The sequence below is a fragment of the Hipposideros armiger genome, unplaced genomic scaffold (genome assembly GCF_001890085.2).
Source record: "Hipposideros armiger isolate ML-2016 unplaced genomic scaffold, ASM189008v1 scaffold_0, whole genome shotgun sequence".
Classification (NCBI taxonomy): domain Eukaryota; kingdom Metazoa; phylum Chordata; class Mammalia; order Chiroptera; family Hipposideridae; genus Hipposideros; species Hipposideros armiger.
The window spans coordinates 2,906,634-2,929,356 of NW_017731350.1; the positions used below are offsets into that span (position 1 = coordinate 2,906,634).

At 40.0% G+C, this 22,723-nt stretch overlaps 1 protein-coding gene across 1 annotated transcript in view; it reads right to left on the minus strand.

Moving 5' to 3' along the window:
- Nucleotides 1-18,867, minus strand: part of SELENOI (selenoprotein I) — a 41,193-nt gene extending 22,326 nt beyond the window's left edge. The window contains exons 1-4 of the mRNA XM_019642807.1: nt 18,699-18,867; nt 3,530-3,598; nt 2,955-3,063; nt 315-389 (exon numbers count right to left, since the gene is read on the minus strand). Coding sequence (XP_019498352.1) covers nt 315-389; nt 2,955-3,063; nt 3,530-3,598; nt 18,699-18,755 — 310 coding nt within the window. The 5' untranslated portion in view covers nt 18,756-18,867. The remainder of the gene's footprint in view (nt 1-314; nt 390-2,954; nt 3,064-3,529; nt 3,599-18,698) is intronic.
- Between the last annotated feature and the right edge of the window lie 3,856 nt (nt 18,868-22,723).

Here is a 22,723-nt window from a genome sequence, read left to right on the forward strand (position 1 = left end):
AGCCACAGACAGTATGTAAAGGGGTGAGCACATCTGTGTCGCAATAAAAATTTACTTACAAAAATAGGCAACAGGCCAGTTTGGCCCACAAGGGGTAGTTTGCCAACTCCTATCTTATCCTTTCAATCCCTAGCAACGAATGACAATATTTTTCACAGAGAAACTCAAAAACGTACTTATCAAATTGAATGGGATATTAATAAACCCTAGTTAAAATGAATTAAGCACAGGAGAAAATGTTAATTTAGTGGGTGCTATCCTTGCTCACAGATTCACCAGCCAGTGACTAAGGTGAGTATTTGCCGATTTCTTACCTAGAGTGTAGGCTATGAAGTTGAGGATGCCCACTACAATCCAAACCCAGTCAGGTACGTGCTTGTGGCCTGGTGCTGCAAAGGAAAGCAACTCAGTTTAATGCAGTCTTAAGTACAATCGTTCTGACCATAGCATATACTGCCAGTAAAAAAGTTTGTTTATTAAATAGAAGTTACAGTACTTTACAATATATTTTGAATGCAAATCTAGGTAAATATTAAAATTTATCAGTAAACTCCAGGAGAAAAAAAAAAAAAGATATAACTGCCCAACCGTTCATCAACAATAGGCATTTATTTTGAACTTTAATTCTAACTTAAGAATGTTTATCTTTACTTGAAAATTACTGTGTGCCTAGATAATGTTTTTGGAATTTTAAAAATGCTTGTGTTTAATCTGATTCTCATTGTTTATTATACTACAAACACTGTTTACTATACTACAAACATGCTTTGAGCCTTCAACCTTATACTCTCTTCCTACATTATTAATTAGCTAAACAAAAGACCTTCTAATCTGGGTATAGATAGGTTACCTCAACTGGATGATTTGGGCATCAGAATCATTCTGAAATGTCTGGATGTCACTTTTCCCCCAAACATAGAACAACTACAAATCAGCAGCTTGGGCTCTAGTCCTGGCTCTGTAATCAACAAGCACTGTGACCTGAATATATCATTTAACCTCTCATGTCTCCCATTTCTCAAATATACTGGGACTAGACGGTTGATCTGGTCTTCCAAGTTCTATGATTTGGGGAAATATATACTGTATTTACTAATATTTTTAGTTCTCTTAAGCAAAAGTAAGTACATAATCTTATTTAATCAGAGAAAATAATATTTATAGGTACAAAGATAAACTTTTGAGGCTGTCCTGAGGATTAATACAAATTTAAAGAAAAAATATCAAAACCATGCTTAATGAAATTTAATCCTACTTTTTGTTCATGTGGTACTTTATGATCTTCAATTACTGTTTTATTACATGTGCAGAAGCTATGGCTAAAAATTTCAGTCAATAAAAGTTAAGCATATAATATAGTTTCAATATCCAGAATTTCTATAATAGCAAAACGCCTAAGTGTTTAAAACTCAGAATTTTCCTACAAAAACAATGTTGTCAGTGACTGTTTATTTCTCCAGGTCGGTCCACAAAAGTCTGCTGAACCAAGAACACAGATGAACTATAATACTGAAACTCCTGAATACATCATTTGTAAGTATTCTTATTGAAAAATATGTTCTCTAACTTAGAATACAAAAAAATATTCATACCTCCATCAACTGGATGAGTGATAAAAAGAAGCCACGGCAGGCCGAGTGGCTCAGTTGGTTAAGAGTTGGCTTAAGAGCACGAGCTCTGAGCAACAGGGCCGCCAGTTCAATTCCCAAATGGGCCAATGACGCTGCACACAAGCTGAGCTGCCGCTGAGCTGCCAACAAGTGGCAGGATGGCTCAGCTGGTGTAACAAGAAGATTGCCTGTCCAATGGTGGGCTACACCCACCCACAACTAAGACTGAACTTGGCACCTTGAGTTGAGCTGCCGCCTGAATGGCTCAATGGGTAGGGCATGCGCTCTTAACAAAAAGGCTGCCAGGTTCGACCCACGCATGGAAGATGACTATGCCCACCCGCAACTAAGACTGAACTCGGCACCTTGAGCTGAGCTGCAGCCCGGATGGCTCAGTGGATAGAGCATGCACTCTTAACAGCAAGGCTGCTGGTTTGACTCCAACATGGGATGGTGGCTACACCCACCCGCAACTAAGATGGAACACAGCACCTTGAGCTTAGAGGCCACGAGCTGCCGACGAGAAGCCAGATGGCGACTGGCGCCCTCCACAACGAAGACTGAAGAACAACAACTTGGATGATCCCCTTCCCTAATTCCCCAATACTGTTCCCCTCCACCAATTCCCCAATAAAATCTTTAAAAAAATAATAAGAAGAAGCCATCTCCCACAATCCACCCCCATCCCAAATACACTCCAGACTCACTCCTATTGCCTGGGGCAGAACCTGGGAGTGGGAGAATGGGAAGATAGAAATAGGTGTGAAAGAAGATATTAAAGTCCGAGGCAGGAACAGGCTGAAAACTGCCTCCGAAATTGCTTCATTCCTCTCTTCCTCAATAGGGATCCAGACTTCTGTTAAATATTTAAGGTCTAAGAACCATTTTTAGAGGAAACTGGGAATTATAAGCAAGAAACAATGCTAAGCAGAGGGAAAGAGACATTATATTTCCTTTAGAAAACAGGATTTTTCTTCCATAACTAGAAAAAGGAAAGGGATGTTTCTGCAATTGGTAGGTAGATGGGGCTCTGCTTATAGTCATCTTCAGGCAGTTCTGCAGTCCTAATTCTCCATCTTATAAATCCAATTATTTTTTAATAAAACCTCATGCTTTTTAGATAGCATATCTAAATTCAATAGCCAAGTTAGTCTCTAGAACTTAACAGAAACATATGTAATAGATTGTGAAAACACAGCTTTTATACCCAGTTCTGACATTTTACATACACTTACAACAAATAGCCAAACTTTTCAGAAATACAAGCATCTTAATAGAACCAGAAAATAACCATATCTCATTTTTCTCTATTTAAACATTTTAAATTAATAGTTATAATCCTACCTGAAGCATAAAAATCAGGATCAAAGTATGCCATAAGTAGAAAATTGAATACGACCAGCAGAAAGCCAGAAAAGGTTATCAGATTTGGAGCCAGCCAAGTAGGAAATACCTGTTTTTCAAAATAATTACAAAATAGTTAAAGTAGAGGAATCTCTCTGTCCACTACACATCACAACATACAAATTTAAGTGATACTAAAAGCTATAATTTAAAAGATCATATACAGGAGTTATTTATATTAAAATGTAAACCATGATCTCCAGTTGATAGAAACAAGCGCTTCTACTCTGTGTTTTAAAAAATGCTATAATCAACAAACTTTTATAACCACAACATTACATTTATTTTAGAAAATTTAAAAGGGCATTTTACAAAATTATAAATTCCAGAGTATAAACTTAGATTCCAACAATAAGATAAATCAAAAGTTACATAACTAAGGGAAAGGGGGATGGGAGGGGTAATTTCTCTAGATAACTTATTAAACTGACAGTTGCATCCATAACACTCCATAAAATAATTTGAAATATTTAAAACTTACTGAAACATAAGTGCATGCCTATTAATCATCTTACCTTTACTACAGCGTTCCAAAATGGATGCATGATATACAGAGAGAGTGGACTGGTATCCACAGCACTGTACTGTTAAGACATGAAAGGAAATAATCAGTGTTAATCCTTGCACACTAGCAAACAGAACAACTTTTCTTAAATGCAAATAACAGTACAAAAATAACCTGGAAAATCTGTCTATTTATAGGATATCCTCATCTGAATAATGAAACTAGAGGAGCAAGATAAGTGGAGCAAAGACTGTCAAGCATAGCGAAATATGTATTTTGCTAATCAACTTCTATGTTATAATGTTTCAGTAGAAATACTATATTGCTTACAAGCTCTCGCTATACAGGATCAGTAATATGCACACAGTGTGCATTCAAACACTGCTCATATACCTTCTTAACTTCTTTCATCCCTTCAAACTACAGGAATCTAGTTGTTTTACCTCTAGATACCATTACTAATGCACTTACTAGCTGTGTGACCCTGGGCAAGTTACTTTAACGGCTCTGCCTTAGTTTCTCCACCTGCAAGATGGGGATGATGACCTTTACCTCAAAGAATTACCATAAGTATTAGACAAGTTAATAATATACGTGAAGTGCTTAGAACAGTATCTGGCCTACAGCAAGTACTATATAAGTATTAGATATTATTATTAAATGTGTTTTGAGCACCAAAAGAATGACTGATCCCTTTACAGCAGAAAATAAGCTGCATAAATAAGCAAAGGAAGGCAACAGGTTAGGGTTCTGTAAGTTTACTCCCCAATTTTTGAGCTATTTAGTAAAAATTCAAAGGAAATTTTAACAAATACCTGTATTTAAATATGTAAAATTTAAGAATGATGTCGGTAACTTATTCATCAGACATACACATATTGGAGTACCTGGCATGTAGGAAGCACTCCACTCTATGTAGAAAAGAAGGGATACAAAATTGGTAAGGGGCAATTCCCACCCTCAAGGAGTGGGAACATTATCTAATTCATCCAGCTGACATTTAAAGAGTGTCATAATAGTTAAATATTTGAAAAAAGTTTCAATCGTGTTTTGCATTTATGCTTGGTATGTATATGAAATAAGCAGTAAGCATTTGAGTATCTAATTTTTTCTTAAATCATAATTAAACATTAAAATTTCTTCCTGAATATTTTATGAACATACAGGAAATATTTTCTCATCAGTGTTTCAAGACTTAAAGGTATGATGGAATAAAATAGTAAGAAAACTTAATGTAAAACACTGCAAGCAAAGAGAGTTAACTGGTAAGTCAAATGTTTATTCATCAGACTCAATGTCTGAGTGCCTCCCTATCTCCAACCCATTCTGAATGAAATGGGGAAAATGTGAACAAAAGATGTGAGGTGGACAGTGGGAAGAACATCGTGATGGAGAATGCGTCTGCCTCTGCTGGCCAGAGTAAGAAGCTATGCGGTTGCACCCAGACTCTCAGCTGGAGCCTAGTACTTAAATGAGTATCACACAGTTCTTACGAAAACCAACTTCTAACTGCATGGTTCTCTACAGTCTACAAAGCTTGCCCACATGATAGATACCACTACATCTGAACTTCTGCAGAATGAAGGAGTCCTCATCTGACATGACTGCCTGAATTTAAGTCTTCAGGCCTGAGGACTGGAACCAATATGAACCCCTAAAGGCTGCCGATGACAAAATGGGAGGGCTCTGGCCTCCTCCACTTCACAAAAGTCTACACCCAGACCCACAAGATATAGTCAGCAGGTCAGACAAACGGGAAAGCCACATATTTCAAGTTCACCAAAGTACAAAAGTTGTAAGAAGTCCAAATCAGAAGAAAACAGTTTAAGACACCACACGAGTAGATAATACGATATACAAAGTACAATGCCCTTAATTCAAATGTTTGCTGAATGAGTCTCATTAAGCAGCTTTCCATAATTTGACTTAAGATCTAAAAGAAGGTCCTTAAAACTGATGGTATTTTGATTTGAAAAGTTCCGCATTTTACCGTATTTTGCCATGTATAATGCACACTTTTTTGCCCAAATATGTGAGGGGAAAAATAAGGATGCACATTATACAGGGACAGCATTAATTCCATATCTATATAAATGTTTTTAATTATTTTATTTATGCTTATGAGTTAAAAGTGTAACTCTAGAAATCAATAACGATATCCATATGCAAAATAATACCCTGGTATACAATAATCAGTTTTATTGAACTTACCACAAACTTGCAAAGAAAGGAATTTCTGCCAACAATTCAATGAAATGAAACAAAGAGCAACGTATTGTTATGCACAGAGTTAAGTGACTCTGACTTGATAAGATAGGAGCTGCCAAGTTTATTACCAAAGGGTGAAAAGCGCTCCATTTCTCTTCGTATACTTTAGACGGGAGCTAGCAATCTAGCTGATATTTTTACAAAAATTACTGGAACATCACTTGGAAAATTAAAATGAAAGGTTTTTTCCCTGAAAGTTTAGGCCAAAAACGTGGGTGCACATTATACATGGGAGCGCATTACACACGGCAAAGTACGGTCAATTCTGAAGCTTTAACTCTAAATCTCTATTTCAGGAGACCAGTAGAAGTATGAAAAGAATGTAGAACTAAGTACAAGAAGGTCAGTTTGCCTAAATGGCTTTCTTACATTCAATAATAGCCGATGGGCTCAAATACAGCAAGAAAGATCAATATGAGATTACAAAAGACAGCAAATAATACACCTAAAGAACACTCTGAGCTCTAGCCTTACACACCTGAGTATTTTTTAAGGTCACTTAGCAGTTGGTCTACACAAAGGAACTTAAAACTGCCTTGTGAATCAACAGGAAGAAAGAGTCAAATGTAAACTTTGAAAGGTGTTAAACTAGGTTTACTTTACACGTTAATGCTTGTTAAGTTTATTTTTATGTTCCATTGGAATGATGTTTTCATATACACCAGAATACCTGACCAGGTATGTTATCCACTGTGCAGGCCTACTGTGACTTGTGTGGCTCTCCAACCTGCTGGGCCAGGCTAAGCTAGTGCCTTGGAGAAATGATTGAGAACCACAGCCTGAGTTTGAGAGAATCATTCTATGGCAAAACCTCAGAACCACAAGAGCATTCAGCAGATATCTAGTTCTTGCATGCCTGACCCTCATCTATGAGAATAGGTAGAACAGTCACCTGGTCTCTTTTTAAATGCCTCTACTTATAAAAAAACTCACTACTTCCAGAAGCAACCCAATCCAATGTTAAAGCAGCTTTTCTATACACTAAAAAATCCTCTACTTGACCTTGATTTTTCTATCCTGTTTTCTTTTGCCTTATAAAGTTAAGCAGACAAGGGTCTAATTTTTCATCCAAACAATAGTCATTCCATTAGTTGAAGACAACTCTCCCTGTCGCACCTAAATCTTGTCTTCACCTGGTGAAACATCCCATGTTCTTTTTTTTTTTTTTTAAGATTTTTATTGGGGAATTGGGGGGATGGGAACAGTGCTGGGGAGTTGGGGGAAGGGGAACAGACAAGTTGCTGTCATTTTGTTCTTCAGTCCAGTTGCGGAGGACGTCGCTTCACTGGCCCAAGTTGGCACCATCATTGCGCTCTTCCCGGGTGAGGCAGAACAGCTGCCGGCTTCTGGACGGCCGTTCACTGCAGCTGCTAGCCGCTCACGCTGGCTGCTGGCTACACACGGCAGCCCATGGCAACCCACTGCCACAGGGGCTGCAGCCTATGCCGTCGCCGGTGACTCACGGCAGCCCAGCTCCAGGTTGCGCTGTTATTCAGCATCTCAGCTGTGGAGGGCAGTGTCACTGGCCCTCATATGTGGGATACGAACCGGGGCCCTCTGGTGTCCCAAGCCAGTTCTTAACCATCGTGCCATTCGGCCGGCCCTCCCATGTTCTTTTCGTGATTCCTCTTTTGCCATGGTTTCAAACTCCTTCATCTACGAGTACGTCTAGTTCCCTAGACCAGAGGTTGGAAAGTTTTTTTTGTTTTGTTTTTTTAAGATTTTATTGGGGAATTGGGGGAGCGGAACAGCATTGGGGAATTGGGGAAGGGGAACAGACAAGTTGCTGTCCTTTTTGTTCTTCAGTCTAGTTGTGGAGGGGGAAGCTTTTCATGAAAAGGGCCAGACTGTAAATATTTTAGGCTTTGCAGGCCATATGGTCTGTGTAACAAACACTTAGCACTGCCACTGAAGCAAAAAAACAGTCACAGTTTGACAACTTGTGCTCCAGGAAATCCAATTTGTTAAACCAACTCCAAAGTGTGACCCAGGGCAAAAGGAACATCTCAAGTGGGGCACTGAGTAGAATGAGAACGTAACTATAAGCCCCTCTTCCTCAATAACTTATTTCTCTGGTGCTCAACAGATTATAAATTTCTTGTGGCAACAAATCATACTGCCGACTTACATACAATTTCAGTCATCTGAACCCCCAGGCCTTTCTTATATGGACTGCTAAGCCATCCTTCTCTATGCTATTGGGACCTAAGTGTAAGACTCTACATTTACTATTTTAACATTTCATCTTGATACACTCAACTCGTCTTTCTATCCCCTCCAGATCTCTTCGGATTCAGACATGGTTATCCAAAGTAATTGCTATGCCTCCCAAAACTCGCAGCATGCAAATCTGTCATGCCAATAATGCCTTCACTTGTCTTTGCAAAAATGATAATCAAGGAAGAGCTTCTAAACATTTCCCTCAAGATTGCTATTACTACATTTAGTAACTTTTATTTGGGTATACAATTCTGTACTGTCATCTAGAGCAATTACTCTATCTTGCGCACAAGAAAAGATATTCATAAAGTCTTACTAAAATCCAGAATTACCTTAGATAGCATTTTGTCAAATATTAGAAAGTTTCAGGGCCGGCCGAGTGGCGCAGTGGTTAAGAGCTGGCTTGGGGCGCCAGAGAACTCCGGTTCGAATCCCATATATGAGGGCCAGTGACACTGCCCTCTACAGCTAAGATGCTGAACAACAGCTCAACTTAGAGCTGGGCTGCCATGAGTCACCGGCGATGGTGTAGGCTGCAGCCCCTGCTGCAGTGGGTTGCCATGGGCTACCGTGTGTAGCCAGCAGCCAGCGTGAGCGGCCAGCAGCCAGCCTGAGTGGCTGTCCAGAAGCCAGCGACTGATCTGCCTCGCCTGGGAAGAGCGCAATGATGGTGNTGCCTCGCCTGGGAAGAGCGCAATGATGGTGCCAGCTTGGGCCAGTGAAGCAACGTCCTCCACAACTAGACTGAAGAACAAAAGGACAGCAACTTGTCTGTTTCCCTCTCCCTAATTCCCCAGGGCTGTTCCCATCCCCCAATTCCCCAATTTAAAAAACAAAAACAAAAACAAAATTGTGAAGGAAATAAAGAGTGTGTTGTGCATGAGGCTAGGGGGCAGGGAGCATCAGAGAAAGCTTCTCTAAGGAGGAGAGATCAGAAGCTAAGTCCTGGCAGACGAGAAGCCAGTCAGGTAAAGAATGTATGAGACATAACAGTGAGTCAAGGAAGCGAGGCACTAAAGAGAACATGCTGTTATAGGCTCCATTTGTATGAAGTTCAAAAACAGACAAAATTTATGGCAAAAGGAGTCATAAGAGTAGTTTGGTGAGAGGGACTGAATGAGGGCCTTCTGAAATGCTAGAAATAATTCTCTATCTTGAACTGGGTGGTGGAATATGGGTATATACATGTAAAAATTCATGAAGTTATACACTCAAGATCTGTGCATTTATATATAATTTACACCGAAAAAGAAAAAGAAAATAAAGAATATATGTGTGGTAGTGTGTATGTGCGCGCGCACGCGTGTGTGCGTGTGTGTGTGTGTGTGTGTGTGTGTGTGTGTGTGTGTGTGGTAGATAGGTGTTGGGAGGAGGGTGAATCCCAAGTTAAACTTTCAAGCAAAGGGAACAAAATGTGCAAAGACTACAAAGCTAGAAATACTTGAAATACTAGAGAAAGCCAAGATAGCTACAGCTTAGTAAGCAGGAAAGAGCAGTTTGAAATGAGACTGGGGATGGGGGCAGGCACCACCCAGAAAGACCATAGTGAGTTGAATTTTACCTAAACCCAATGCATGTCCTGATTCATTTTTTTTAAGTTTCACACTGAGTACAATGTAGAAAATGGACTGGAAGGGCACAAAAGTGCAAATGGAGAAACCAATTAAGAGACTGAACAGTACATCAGGAGAAAAGACGATTATGGGTTAGACTAAGAACAGTGCAGTGACTTCTAAATTACTTCCAAAATACGCCGTGATGTGCCCGTTTTTGAGAAGGACTTTGGAAATGTGAGTCTCCTCTTAATTTAAGAGGGAAACTGGCTCTAATGAAAAAACTATGGAACCACCTCCTTGGACCTAAAAATATTTCCCTTATACAGGTACCATATTTTAAATCCCTTCTGTGTACTGATAAGAAAACTGATATGAATCGACTCATCCTTGCACTAAATACAGAGCTCAGGACAACTATTAGACTGAGGCTATTGTCCCAAGTATGCTCGGCTGTCTATAATCAGCAGCAGATTTCCCTTGCTTTGTCTTCTAATCAATACGAGACTAAGACTCTTACTCTCAAATGATTTTTAATACAAGGCCTGTCTTTATTCATCTGAAATATAAACTTTATACCTGTAAAACATATTTTAGATAACTGTGGAAATCCATAAAATGTGGCTTGAGTACAAGCTAGTAATAATTCACAAACCACAAGTCTTCAGATGTAAGCAAAGTCAAAATGACATCTCTGATTTTTAAAAATTATTTCCCAAATTATTGAGTGCAAAATCATCTATGTTTTTAGGAATGCAAAGCAAGGAAGCCACTAAGAATCTATGATATAAAAACACCAAATCTAAATTTAAGTGAAAAAGGGGGGGGGGGTTACATTAACCCTGGGATAGAAATAAAGTTTCTTAAAGTGCTTATTAATACAAGACTTCAAGAACTACACCCACAGAGAACATGACTCAGGAGACACTGAGATCTCATGTCAGTGAATCCTGTCACTTCTATCTGCTAAGGATTCAGGGTCAGAGAAGGCTGGAGAAGAGCTAGAACAATGAGACAAGAACAAGCAAGCCAGGAGAACAAACAGGTTTGCTTGCTGGACTCAAACAACCTGTAATAAGCTCTAACACGAGATGAGGAGATAAAACAAAAGGAAGAGGGCGTTCAGTGGAGGAACTTGAAATCCTTGCTGAGGAATCTGGATACTAAACACATGATAAACATGTGGGAGGCACTGCAGATTCTTCAACAGGACAGTGGTATTTGAGAAAATTGACTTACTCTGCCTGCTGCACCATTATACACGATTAAATAGAGGAAGAAATCTGAAGTCACAGACTAGCTGTGGGACCCACGCTAGACAGACTTCTCAGTTACTCTTTCCATCTGTCCATTAAGTTGCCACCCTTCACTTCCTTTCCTAAAATACACTTTCTCTTGGTATTACTTCCTGAGGTGTGGCTATGTGCATCTATGTTATACGCTAGCTAATGTTCACAAGCGGGGAAGCACAACTGTCAAGTATTATTTTTTATTTACTTAACACTAACATAGCACTATGTGCCAGGTACTTCACAACTATTAGCTCAATTCAATTTTGATAATGAGCCTATGAGGCAGGTACTACTCCATTTCACAGATCAGGAAACCTGGTTAGAGACTAAGTTACCTGCTCGAGATCAAGAGCTAGTGTGTGGGTTTCTTTTTAACTTAATATTAGTACCAAAGCCAACTATTTAATCAAAAGCCTTTTACCTCAATCACAGCTCATAGTAAATAAGATGTTCTTAACACTCAACTAAATGTAAGACTAGTACACTAACCCTAACCCTGTCTCTAACCCTCACCCTGTCCCTAAACCTAACCATGACACTAACACTAACCCTAACCCTAACCCCAACCCTAAAACTAGACCTAACCGCAACCCTAACCCTAACCCTAACACTGTCCCTAACCCTAAACCTAACCCTAACCCAAACCCTAACCCTAACCGTGTCCCTAACCGTGTCCCTAACCCTAACCCTAACCCTAACCCTAACATTAACCCTGTTCTTAACCCTAAACCTAACCGTCCCTAACCCTACCCTTGTTCCTAAACCTAACCATGACCTTCACACTAACCCTAATCCTAATTCTAACCCTAAAACTAAACCTAACCCTAACCTTAACCCTGTTCCTAACCCTATTAAAAAAAAAAAAAAGACTAGTACATACAAGCCCACTTCCTTGCCCCTACTAATAATTTAAAACTAGGGAAAGAGAAATCAAAATCAATTCTTTTTCACTATACATTTTCCCCATCTGCACACATTAGACACAAATCCAATTAAGCAGGATACTGAAGGTCTTTATTCTAATGTTTACATATCTTATACAAAACACCCAGTAACTAAAAGGCAGAGTATATATTTCACCCTTAGATTTAAGAGGCAGCAGAGCATGAAGAATATGGACTCAGGACCCAGGACGCCGGGGTTCAAACCTCAGCTTGGGACCTTGAGCAAGTTACTTAAACTCTCTTTGTCTCGGTAAAATGGGGGAAATAATAGTACCTCTATCTCACGAGGCACTTGTGAATATTAAACGAGATAATATATGTAAAGCCTGGCATATAGTAAATGCTCTCTAAATGTTTGCTATCATTATCATTACTATTCAATATTTTCGATGATATTGCTCTCGCCATTGCAACTTGCCTTCCCTGAGCTCACTGGGCTCGCCTGGTCCCTCACACACCCACCCCTTCCCTGTGCCTCTAACTAACTTACTGTAGTCTTCCGAGTCTCTGTGCCTCAGCTCCCATCAGTCGCTAGAACACCTTTCCCCAACTCTCCATTATGGCCCGGACAAATTCTTGCTCAGCAAAGTTCTTAATATTTAAGCATTACAGCAGTTAAGAAAACACATCAGTGAACTGATATTTCAGAATGTAGCAAAAGAACCAATTCAAGATGTTTCTTCCGAATGGCACCTAAAAATAGTCACCTTCTCCCTACCACTTATTCTCTCTCCCTCTCCCTCTGCAGGAGTTTCCTACCCAGCCCTCTTTCACTCCTTCTGAAAACTCCTGTCTCTACCAACTGCAAAAATAATTCTGAGACATTTGTAAATCTTTATCTCAGACCACCAAAATGCTTTTCAGGCCTTACTAATGTCCTTATAGGTGGGAGAGGCCACTTCCTTAAATCTATTCAAGGGGACCAAGGCACAAATAAAGATTAAGTTATGCTTGAATTCACTAAGACATCTACAAAATGCCATAATAAACATATTGTATTGCAGTCAGCCTGCAATCATAGTAAGTGAAATTGAAAGATCAAGGATTTCTCATGCTTCTACTGTGGCTCAGGAGCAGGAGGAAAGTCTTCTAATCTTTTAACTCATTACAGAAATGTTCCTCTGATGGAGGACAATTTATGCACAAATGATACTTCATTAGACCGAGAAGTTTTATTTTAATTCCAAGTCCACAAACCACACACACCTTCACGTGGCCCCATCCAAGAGAAGCGACCCTCACAAAAGATTACTGTTAGATGCAGGTCAGAATCAGCATCACTTATCATTTAAATTATAATTGTGTTTCTGTAAGGATCCATCTCTCACGCATTTGATTACTCTTGAGATATCAGTAATACCTCCTTGTTGGGCTATCAAGAGGGTTAAATTTTTGACTCAACAAATGTTAGGTGCTATTGTTACCACGGGTGATTTTTCAAAGTTAATGCTTAAAAACCTTTACCTCCGTGACTGCCAACTCTCTCCACCCAGTCATCCCACCAGAAGCTGAGTCATCCCAGACTCCTCCCCATCTTCATTGCCTGGTCCCCACACCACCTCCAGCGAGTCAGTCACCATGTCTTGTCAATTTAAAATCTTAAATCAAGGATCACAAACTCAAATGTCTGCCGAGATCAAGCAGGTAAACTGAACTAGACAGACCCGCAGGAAGCCTATGGACTGGTAGAGAAATGGCCAATTAGAGAACAAATGCCCTTTTTAACAGAAGACAAGCTCTAGTCGCCTTCAAGGGATTCTTGTCAAGAGGAAGTTCAGGGCTGATGTTGTCCAGTATTCTGGCTTATCAAGAGAAGTGTACGTGTGGGCCAAATTAAACATATCTGCCGGCCAAATACAGTGGGCAGGTTAACCAGCTGGGGCCTGTATCTTTAGAATCCCCAACTCCCCTTCAAAGCCCACTGCTTAGATCCAGGCCTCCCTCATCTCTTACCTAGCTTTATGCAGGAGGATCCTAAGAGGTCTCCAGATCGCCCTTACCTCCAACCACCATATTTTTTACAAGTTGCTAGGGTGAGCTTCCTAAAATTAAAATCTGATCTTGTTTAAAACTCCTAAGTGCCTCCCCAAAACCTGTAGCACTACAGAGTACCTGAGAACCACCTGTGGTATTTGTTTAACGTGCAGATAATGGCAACCTAACTAATTGGAATCTGCCAAAGTGGGCCTAAGAATCTGCTATTTAAACACTTTCCCCACGGAATGCTGATGCTAGTCCTTGGACAATAGAAACATTGATCTACAGGGTAAAATCCAGAATTTGATGTTTACATCAAATCATCCCCCTCTTTCAGGGCCCTGCTCCCTTTCCAGTCTCATCTGCTACGCCACCATTATGCCTCAACAGCTAACTTCTTGTGGTTCCCAGAAAATATTCTCTCAGGCCTCTACCCCTTTGCACCCCTTTGTGTTGCTGCCTTGTTCTGTAGGGGCTTTTCCCCCCTCTTTACTTGGTAATATTGGGGCCTACTCAGCCTTCATCTTTCTACACTAAGCTGTGTTCCCTTCCCTCTCCTCTCTGAGCTCTAACCCTCACTACCCGGGGCCGCATCCTTCTCCTTTCCCAGCACCCAGCACTTACCTGACTGCATTTATTAACTATATATAACTATTTACTTGTCCATAAGCCACCAAACTGGGTCCCTTGACGGCAGGAATTTTAGCCTAGCTTAATTTTTGCAGCCCCAATGCTATACCTGACACAGAGTGAGTATTCAATAAATGCTAACTGAATAAACAAAATCAAACTGTATGAACCAGTAAGGGTGAAGGCCAGTTTCTAGTTCTTGAGCATTACCATCAAGATGCACAGCCTCTCTTTACATCCTTAATTGCAACACTAATGAATTCACAATGATCACTATTCCTATAACCAGCTTGCTATTGACAGCCAAGTTAATTACCTACCATAACAGTAGAAACCAACTCATCATAACATTATATTCTTGGAACCCGAACAAGAGTGTTTCATAGAACACTTCCTCTCTGAAGCAAAATGATACCATTTGAAACGAGCTGCTACAGTATCAATTAAAACTATGCTTTCCCTTTCCGTAGGTCTGATTAGGCAAACCACAATAGAAGTTTCACCCTTAGGTAAGTGGGAAAATCCTTCAACTACAAAGACCTGTCCATTAAGTTGCCACCCTTAAGTTGCCAGACCTGTCCAAAGAAAGGATAGGTAGAGGGAGGAATAAGCCTTATGAGGGTGAAATCCCTCAACATAATTTATTGTCGGAAGGTACATTTATAAGTAACAGAACAACGATAGTTAAACTCCTGTCATCTTCACGTTCAAAATACAAAAGTATCTTTCTGATATGCAGGAGATACACAGCTCCCTTTTACCATACTTCCAAAATGGTTTATATTCTTTTACATTTCATTCCTTCAATAAATACATGTTGAGTGCCTACTCTGTTCATGTGCTAGACCTTGGTCGTGATGAATAAGACACCTACCTATAAGCCATGCCCACCCAGAGCTCATATCCTAACAGAGAGGGCAGACACTAATTATTTAACTGTTTAAGAAAATTGTGGTAACACAACAGAGAACACAAGTATTAAGAGAGCATACAACAGAATCCATCCCATGCTTACTTCTGTACTGAAAATCAATTGTATTAGTTTCTTACTACAGAAACCTAATGACCACTCTACGTGTCACCCCTTTCAGCAGTTATTCTGAATAACTGCCAGGTTTCCAACTGTAGCTCTCAGATGTACCTCTAGGGAAGACAAAGAAATTAAACTAGTTTAAAAGTAATTTTTCCACCAGCTGCTTTTATAGTATCAATTGTTTTCTAAATCTTATTGCTGTAATATACAGGGTCACATCAGGGACTAAAAAACTCCTTTGAGTGTTTACCTATTTATGGGTGTGGGTGAAGCTGTTTTAATTCAATAAACATTTTTAAAGCACTTACTGTCAAAGGACACACAATGGGAATGTGTGAGCTTCAAGAAGAAAAGGTCTCTGGGTGGGATTCACATTCCAGTGAAACTGACCACACAGATTTTCCCCTTAGACGCCTTTGGATTCTTATTTTTTAATACGAACATAGTACTGAGTAAGGAACCCTCTACAAGAAGAAATAAATTTGTGCCTGACCCTTTTTAAAAAAAGAAGCCTCATTATAACCAACAGAGCATCAACAAACTATATTTTAGTAAACACTGGAGGGTTGCTTAACTGACCTTTGTTTTCCAGGATGATAGGAAATCTGCTGTCAGACACAGGAAGTGAGTCAAATAACAGAATGGGGGGAAAATAGGAACAGAAAAGCACCATAATTTCCTGTAAATTAGGACACCTATCTAGTTGGAAATATCAATCTAGAGAAGACTACTTATAAGAAAAAGACTTATAAGAAAAAGTAGATCCCTTATTATAGACAGTGCCATAAATGAAACAGCTATTCTATGGATACTTCTTTCCACTTTTAAGACAAGTCAGCAGCACCTCAACATTACTTGAAAGCAGAGGAATATACTATATGACGTTCTATGGTCCCTTACAATTTTTCCAATTCCAGTTAGACAAAATCCAGTATGACTTTTTCAGTTATTCATTCATTCCACAAATGTTTATTGGGTGTCTAGTATGCACAGTAGCACGGTGTTCAGGCCACGGTTGTCCTAAAGACAAGTCTAACCACTTGGGCTTTACAATCTAATGGGCAGACACACTGAAAAACGAATTCTATAAAGAAGCAGAGGGTGCTAAGAGCACACTTAAGTGGGAAGTGGTAGTTAGGAAACACTTCTCTGAGGAATTAACATTTAAGATACGAAGAAGAATGAAATGGGAAAGGGAGCTACATTCCTGGCAGACATAACATTACTTGAAGATCTGAAAAGAAAAAAAGGAAGGAGGGAGGGAGAGATGGCTCCTAAGACTGGGAGGGACGGATAGTGAGCGGCATGATGTGAAGCTGGTGACATACACAAGGACCAGATCTTCAGAACCATGTAGGTCATGTTATGAATTTCTGGACTTCATTCCAAGAGCAATGCAAAGACAGTGGAGGATTTCAAGTAAAGAAGTGATGTGACCAGATGTTTATTTTTTTAAAGATCACTATGAAACATAAAGGACCAGAAGGGCAAAAGCGAGTGTGGGTGAGCAACATGTGGGTGGTAGTACTGAATTATAACCCAAAGTATAAAATAAATATCCATGAACTCATACTGTGCATACTGATATAAATAACTAAATGTATAAATAAATATACCTTGGGAAGAAAAGACAAACCTTCCATGCAGAATTCCAAATAAATTATGTATACTCTGCCCTCAAGAAGGCAGAACATAACTCTTACTCCTTAGGTGTGGGCTCTGCATAGTAACTTCCTCCCAAAGAGAATACCTTTCTTCCAAAGACAGTAACTTTATGGGGGAAAACCTGACAAACACTACCTCGGTCAAGTGATCAAAGTCAACATCAATGGTGACAGCATGTACTCTTCATATGCTACAATGAGAAAGGCACTTCACCTCTGTGGCCTTCCTCCCAATAACCCATAACCCTCATCTACTCATGAGAAAAACAAGCAAGTCCCAATTAAGGGGCATTCTACAAAATATCTGACCAGAACTCCTCAAAACTATCAAGGTTAACAAAAACAAGAAAAGTCTGAGAAATTCTCATAGCCAAGGGGAGACTGAGGCATAATACTAAACGTAATTTGTGTCCTGGAACAGAAAAAGAACATTAGGTGAAAAACTAAGGAAATGTGAATCAAGTATGGACTTCGGTTAATAATAATATGTAAATATATGGCTAATTAATTGTGACAAAGGTACCATGCTAATGTAAGACGTTAATAACAGGGAAAAGTTGTGGACTATACGGGAACTCTGTACTATCTTCACAGTTTTTCTGTAAATCTATGCTAAAATTTTCTAAAACAAAAAGATTACGTGAAGTATATGTGGTAATGAAACCACTCTTCTAGTTTAGGCTAAAAATGATAGGACATACATACAGCACCTGATGATTCACTGGCTGGTGGGTGGGGTAGAGGAATCAAGAGTGAAAGCGACACACACAGGCAGCAAGGATGAAAGGTTACTTACTACCCAGATTTCACGCTTGGGACAACTGGATGGATAGAGAACTCATTCACTGCAAAGGGAGCGATGAAGGCGAACCCGATTTGGAGGAAAAGTTAAGCATTTACTAGAGGCCCATTCTGTGTCAGGTGCCTCTCAAATTTTTATAATCATTTTGAACGGTAGAGTCCAAAGCCAAATAATTAGATTTTGGTATCGGGTTTCGTTTCAGGTTTCTATGTACCCCCCAAACCCACGGTGTTTCCACTACCTAGTTCCTTGCTGCGTACATTTACTTCGCCTGGCAGCCCAAGCGCCACAAGCTACTCCGGCTGAGGGAGCCTCTTTACTAGGAGCATTAGTGGATGCATCAGCAGTATGGCCTCGGCAGTCACTCCCTCTCCCCGGGCCTCATCTGCTAAATGACCATCTCCATCTCTGAAGTTGTATACAGGAGAGGCGGATAGAAACTTCATTAAAATGAAGACAGTTAAGACCACAGATGGGAGTTGTATCACCTCTCAGGGCGCTAAAAATAATAATAAAGAATGAAGTAAAGAAGCGAAGGGAATTCTGTCGCTCCATTCTCACTGAACGGTCTGCGAAGGCGATCCCCCGGGAGGGTGCCGAGTTGGGGCGGCGGGCCTAGGGTGCTCCCACGCACCCCGACCCCAGAGCCCCAGGACTCGGCAGGACCCCCGAAGAAACGCCCTCCAACCTGCCCGGAGCCACGCGGCACAAGGTGACACGGACCGCGCCAGCTCTTCAGCCGCCTGGGAGAGGCCGGGACCAGGAGGGAGAGGGGTGTCTGCGGGGCCCGCACTACCTTGTACTTATCAAAGCCGGCCAGCTGCTCCGAGCTCACGTATTCGTAACCAGCCATGACGACCCGAACACCGAGTGCCCACTCGGCAGCGACTATCCACGATGAGCTGCGGAAACACAAGCACCGGCTAGGCAAGGATGGGAAGAACTGGGCTGGCAATATTAAAAGAACCGAGCTCCGCCCACTGCGCATGCGTACCCGCCTCGAACACGCTACCGCCTTCCAATGCGCAAGCGCAACCCCGACTCCTCCCCGCCCACCAAGGGTGGGTCTCTAGCCCGCTCACGCGGTCCGCCCCCTCACGCCGTCGCAATCCAATCAGCGTGAAAAGGGTACCACTAAGTCCTGCCTTCCAGGTCTCTGCGTGGCTTCATTCGCTAGCGTCAAAATTGGTGAGCTGAAGTAAGGTGTGTGGGGGGGGGGTGAAAGGTCAGATACCCAGGGGCTTTGCTCTTCGCTTCCGTTTAAGGGCTTTTTGTGTTGAGATTTGGGGCTACCCTTTTAATCTTGAGGGTAGGGTGATTGCATGAGACCTAGTTAGTTCAGTACTTCCTCAGAGAAGAGGGTTTAGTGCTCTCAAGCCGCAAAAAAGCAGAAAAAGGGTCTGTGCCCCGCCCGCTTCCAGCTCCCGACAAGGTGCGCAGCACGCAGTTAAGAGCTTAGTAAACATGATTTGACATAGAAAAGCCAGTGGGAGGCTCGGTGAGAGACATTTTGCAGTCGGTAAAGGGGCATGAAAGGGCACTGGAAACAAACCTCTCAGGTCAGCATTGTTAGTGAACCTTGGACCGCCTCGCCACACTCGGCTGTATCAAACGCTTACAAGTTAAGATTGCTGATGTCTCAGAACCAGATAAAAGCACTGGACTGAGTCTCTAGGGGGGTCTTTAAATGCGTTTTAAAGAAGTGCATTTACATTACTGGATCCCAGTTAATTGTAGAAAGAACACTAGATCAACGGCTAGTGTGTATCAATCTATTAATAAAATTTAGTAATAATAGTTGCTAGCATTTATTTAGCGCCTTCTATGCGGTGGAAATTTGCTTACATTCTCACCAACTCCCATAACAACACTATGAGGTGGAAAGCATTTCCCCCACTTTGCACATTAGGAAATCAAAATTCAGATAACCTACCCAGGATCATTACAGGTATCCCTCGGTTTTCAAAAATTTCCATTAGGACATTTCACTTCTAGGAAAGGTCTATATTAGTACAGCAGGTCCTCAAGTAATATCGTTTCATTCATCGTGTTTGGATATTATGATGAAATGCCTTAGGAACTAAACACTTGTTTGTATCAATTAGCCTATATAACATTGGTCTTAGGATACGTTTCACTTTAAGTTGCAGAACCAGTCGAGGTCACTAAGTGAGGATTTACTGTACATGTTTTCACTAACTAAAAGAATCCAAAGAGATTGGGCTTTTTACAGAAAAAAAAAAAAGAGCATTTAGCATTTGTTTTGCAACAAGCTGTTATAGAGGCAGCATGCGCTCCAAGCAGTGAGAGTGGCACTGCTTTTACTATATGTTGGTGTTATTTTAGGTTTTATGTGTTCTTTGATATGATTTGGTTATTTGGAGGGTATGGGGATGCTCAAAAATTTGTTCCGTATAAATTAATGCTGATTGGTTCTTCGCTTTAGGCCATTTTGGCTTATGAAAATTTTCATAGGAACACTCTATTATTGGATAGCAGGGAAAACCTGCAATTCTACTGCTCAGAAATTGTGAACCACCATGAAATGAGGTCTTTAGTATGGAGAGCCATTACCTAAGGGATCCTCTCCATCTCTCTGGGTTTCTGAGTGAAGGATAGTTGTTTTAAGATCTCTTGTGTTCCTTACATTCATTTATTCAGCAAATAATATAGACAACATGATACTACATAGAGAGAACCCTAAAGATTCCACAAAAAAACCGTTAGAACTGGTAAGTGAATTCAGTAAAGTAGCAGGATACAAAATTAATATTCAGAAATCGGTTGCCTTTTTGTATACCAATAACTATCAGAACTATCAGAAAGAGAAATGAAGAAACAATCTCATTTATAATTGCATCCAAAAAAATAAAATACCTAGGGATAAATTTAACCAAGGAGGTAAACACCTGTACTCGGAAAATTATAAGACATTGAGGAAAGAAATTGAAGAAGATACAAATAAATGGAAGCATATACTGTGCTCATGGACAGGAAGAATTAGCATCACTAATATGTCCATACTACCCAAAGCAATCTATAGATTCAGTGCAATCTCCATCAAAATACCAATGACATTTCTTACAGAACTAGAACAAATAATCCTAAAATTTATATGGAACCATAAAATACCCTGACTAGCCACAGCAATCTTGAGAAAGAAGAACAAAGTTGGAGGTATCATGCTACCTAATATCAAACTGTACAAGGTTATAGTAATCAAAACATCTTGACATAAAAACAGACATATAGATCAATGGAACAGAATAGAAAGCCCAGAAATAAACCCACACCCGTTTGGTAAATTAATCTATGACAAAGGAGGTAAGAATATACAATGGGGTAAAGATAATTATTAAATAAATGGTGTTGGGAAAACTGGACAGATACATGCGAACAAATGAAACTAGGCCACCTTCTTACACCATATATAAGAATAAATTCAAAATGGGTTAAAGACTTAAATTGAAACCATAAAACTCCTAGATGAACATAGGCAGTAAACTCTAACATTATTCTTAGTAATTTTTTTTCTGATATATCTCCTTGGGCAAGGGAAACAAAAGAAAAAAATAAACAAATGAGACTACATCAAACTAAAAAGTTTTTGCACAGCAAAGGAAACCATCAACAAAACGAAAAGACAACCTACAGAATGGGAGAAAATATTCACCAGTGATACATCCAATAAGGGGTTAATATCCAAAATATGTAAAGAGCTTATACAACTCAACACCAAAAAACAATCCAATTTTAAAAATGAGCAGAGGACCTGATACACATTTCTCCAAAGAGAATATACAAATGAACAATAGAAATATGAAAAGATATTCAATGTCACTAATCATCAGAGAAATATAAATTAAAACAATGAGATACTACTTCACACTTGTCAGGATGGTTATCATCAATAAATCAACAAACAACAAGAATTGGCAATGTGGAGAGAAGGGAACCCTTGTGTACTGTTGGTGGGATTGCAAATTGGTGCAGCTGCTTTGGAAAAACAGTATAGAGGTTCATCAAAAAATTAAAAATAGAACTACCTTATGACCTAGCAATTCCACTTCTTGGTATTTATCCGAAGAAATCCAAAACACTAATTCAAAGATATATGCTCCCCCGTGTTCACTACAACATTATTTACAATAGCCAAGATATGGAAGCAACTTAAGTGCCCATTAATAGTCCATTGAATAAAGAAAGTGTGATACATGCCTACAATGGAATATTACTTGACCATAAAAAAGAATGAACTCTTACTATTTGTGACAACATGGATGAACCTAGAGGTATCATGCTAAGTGAAATAAGTCAGACAGAGAAAGACAAATACCATATGATCTCACTTATATGGGGAATCTAAAGAATAAAATAAATGAACAAACAAAACAGAAACAGACTCATAGATACAGAGAACAAACCGATGGTTGCCAGATGGGAGGGGGGTTGGGGGACTGGGTGAAAAAGGTGAAGGGATTAAGAAATACAAATTGGTACTTACAAAATAGTCATGTAGATGTAAAGTACAGCCTAGGGAATATTTGTCAATAATATTGTAATAACTATGTATAGTGCCAGGTGGGTACTAAACTAATCAGGGGAATCACTCTGTAAATTATATAAATGTCTAACCACTATGGTATACAACTAAAACTAATATAAAATAATATTGAATGTGAACTGTAATTGAAAAAAATATATCTGGGCCGGCCGAGTGGCGCAATGGTTAAGAACTGGCTTGGGACGCCAGAGGGCCCCGGTTCGGATCCCACATATGGGGGCCAGTGACACTGCCCTCTACAGCTAAGATGCTGAACA